General features: G+C 36.3%; 1 protein-coding gene across 1 annotated transcript in view; it reads left to right on the forward strand.

Moving 5' to 3' along the window:
- TMTC2 (transmembrane and tetratricopeptide repeat containing 2) overlaps positions 1 to 3,474 on the forward strand; it is a 456,219-nt gene that overhangs the window by 385,451 nt on the left and 67,294 nt on the right. Inside the window, exon 11 of the mRNA XM_012647366.1 lies at positions 82 to 145. Coding sequence (XP_012502820.1) covers positions 82 to 145 — 64 coding nt within the window. The remainder of the gene's footprint in view (positions 1 to 81; positions 146 to 3,474) is intronic.

Raw genomic sequence — 3,474 nt, forward strand, 5'->3', positions numbered from 1 at the left:
TTATTTTTCTGTACAATGATCCTGTTCACCTACCTGTGATTTTGAAATAAATGGCATAGTTTGATTTTTTTTCTTTTACAGACAGGCTAGCCTGAACGAAGCAGCTGAGAAGTACTATGACCTGGCAGCCAGGCTGAGGCCTAATGTAAGTACTTTCCTAATGTTCTTTCTGCATTATTCAGAGAGATGGACCCAAAGCATGTGACAGTTTCAGAATATAGAAGTGTTGTGATACCTGTTTTTTTCCCTCTCTGATCTCTTATTTTGAATACCTACCAAATACTTAATTCAGGAATAAAATCTGCCAGTCTCAAGCTTCCTTTTCTAGAGGTAAAAATTGCTGTTCTCTAGCCTGTATAAAGCACTATAAGATTTTATCATTTGAATAAAGGTTTAAGCATTACTAAATGCTTTCTATTTGGATGACTTTTTAAAAGTAATTCCTTGAAAGTTTTTTTGTTGTTGTTTTTTTTGCTATGGCATTAAACACCTATTATATTTTAATTCCCACATATGGTCAAACCTCAAGCTGTGAGCCTCGTTCCTATTCCACAGTCCTCATTTCTAATAACTGTGCTTTTCAACTTTATCAAGAGTATTTTCATCATAGTTTCTCCCTGGATAGTCACACTTCCATAAAGGAAGATAGATATAAATTAGATCCCTTCTATCAAAATAGAATAACTACTTGTGAGAAAATGAGAACTAGTTTTTGTCTCCATCTAAGCACATTTTATTCGCAATACATCGCTGAGTTCCAGCACATTGCTTTTATTCTTACACACACTCTACATCTCTCTCCAACGCTAAAATCTTCTATCCTATCCTCCAGATCAAGACCTTCTATTGGGAAATGTAATTTTGAAACAGTAATGAAAGTGCACATGTGGTATGAGTACAAATAATGAAATCAGTCTCATTTCTTTATAGTAACCCATCCGTTGGGCAAGCATCTATAGAGTGCCTGCTTTAGGATACAGAGATTTCGTACCCTAAAAGACCGCACAATGTAGCAGGGAAGACTGAATGTTATCAACTACACAGAGGTATATACAGTTCTCTGGGCACAAAAGAGGAAGATTAATGCCCCTGGAAAGAGGACTTACATGGGAAGTAGCTATTTTTTTTTTTTCAGAAGATTCAAACACCTGGAACCTTTACCTTAAATCTAAATGGCTCCCAGTCTCATTTATAGGGGAGAAAAAATATCTTTTCCTCACCCATCCTCAGGGCTCATGGCTGAGACCCCTGCAATAAAATACACATTAAGAGAAAAACATAGAAATTTAATTGATAAAAATTTTACCTGACAGTCTTCAGAAATGAAGACCCAAAGAAACAGGGAAAGCTGTGTATTTTTTAAGGACAGTCATGCAGAAGCATGATTGGAGAACAAAAGGTTATTATCTAATGGTAATAAATTAGGGCGAACTTAGCAAGTCCTGTTTGTTGAGATTCTTCTGTGTCTTCAGAGATAAGGATGTTAATGAGGGTCTTATTACCTACATCAGGGGAAAAGAGAAGTCAGAGAGTGACCTTCCCGCTTCCACAGTTTTCTCAGTTTTCTTCAGCTTGAAATACTAGGTGCGCCCAGGTGCCACGTTGGGGGTGGCTGTTCTGAATCCTGTCATGTTAACTATGAGGCGTCTCAAGAGTCAATAAGCTATTTGCCACAGAAGAAAATAATGTAATAATCGTAATGGTAAGAACAATGACACCTAAAAATGTATTAAGCATTAGTATGTGCCACATTAAGTACTTCATATGAATTCCCTCGTTTATTGCTCACAACTCACAGATACTTTTGTGATCCCCATTCTGCTGAATGTCAGAGAAAGTAATAACTCACCCGGCATCACAATTAAGTGGAATCACGTAACGCAGGCCACTGTGTGCCTAAGAGAAAGCTGGATGGGAAAAAATGCAGCCATCATCTTAGAAAGGAAATGCAAGCTAGAAATTTGGAAAACCAAAATAACAGTGGTCCTCTCATTTACTTACTCAGTATTTACTGAGTACCAGGCCCTACTGGAGGCGGTGCATATACAGCAGTGAACAAATGCATAAGGGTGCCTGCCTATTAGCTTATAATCTAGTCCGGGGAGAAGGAGCTTAAGCAAATAAGCGAATATAATATGTCAGACAGTGACGAGTGCTTTGGACAAAGCTGGAGTAGGACAAGCAGGTTAGGAAATGCAGCGCAGAAGAGGAAAGGGTGGTGTGCAGGAGGCATAGTTTTGTTAAATACCTGAGTTGGACAGCTTTGCGCAGTATTTTTAAAAGATCGAATTTGAAGTCTTACTGTTATAACTTCACTAAGGATAGAGATCAGGGTTTTTTCTTCTTTGTTCCCTTCACATTAATATGATGCTCTACATAAACATAATACAAGATAGTTAAATGCAACGTATATTTGTTGAGTACCAGTCACTTGAGGGTCCCTTTTATTTTTTGTTAAGTGGCTGGTCAAATGATCATCTTCGGCACATTAAATGGATTAGTGAGGAAAGAACTACCTGAGCTTATCTGACCTGACCTAAAAAATGCAACAGACACTCAGGCATCACAAGATTGGAGCCTGACTTGTGAGGTATTTATTTTAAAAGACTAGCCAAATCATAAAATCAATATTTAATCTCCAATTTGAAACCATTTTTTTTTTCTGAATCTCCAAAATGTTTCTTCACAATCCCACTGCAGACTACTTTTGAAAATGTGTTTATTCAAATGATCCTTGCCTCATGTGGTAACAGTAAATCAAATATTTTATGGACTGGATAGATATGAAGTTCATATTTAACAATAAGTAAATGATAACACAACTGATGGAGCAACAGATATGATCTTTTTCTAATCTGTTTCATGAATTGTGTTTTGATTTTTCAGTGCATGGTCTAGGTAAGTAGGATGCCACAGACACAAGAATGATAAAATACGAACCATGGCAATAATATAAATTCTGTTCCGAAACAAAGAGACTTATTTAAATGATAGCCCATGTAATGATTTATTAGTAATTATGCATCTGATCTGAATTAAAGCATTTATCTAACATTTGTCTTACTCTTAGCTGTTTATTCTCTTTGTTTATAAAACATTCTTTCTTATTTCTATGGTTTTAACTTAATAAATTTGTTACCTGCCTAAATGAGAGCAAACAGACCTCAATTCCAGTTTCCTATTTAAATAGTTCCATTGTCTTTTCTGTTTTTCTCATCTACACAGTAACATAATCTTACCCTTCTTTTTCATAAAGCATTTTTTTACTGTTCTTTAAATGTCCCTGCAGTTACAATCGGTATTTGTATGTGGGGCCAGAGGACTCTCTGAAGGTTTTAGCCTTGTGTCAGGTCATGACTATACAAAGTAAAATATGTGGCCGCAAACCTTGTGTACTACCACCTATTACCGTCATATCAAAGAGATTGTCGATTACCTGTGGGATATAGTTTTCTTAATAAAATACCTATTCTG

This window comes from Propithecus coquereli, unplaced genomic scaffold (genome assembly GCF_000956105.1).
Source record: "Propithecus coquereli isolate 6110/MARCELLA unplaced genomic scaffold, Pcoq_1.0 Scaffold264, whole genome shotgun sequence".
Lineage (NCBI taxonomy): Eukaryota > Metazoa > Chordata > Mammalia > Primates > Indriidae > Propithecus > Propithecus coquereli.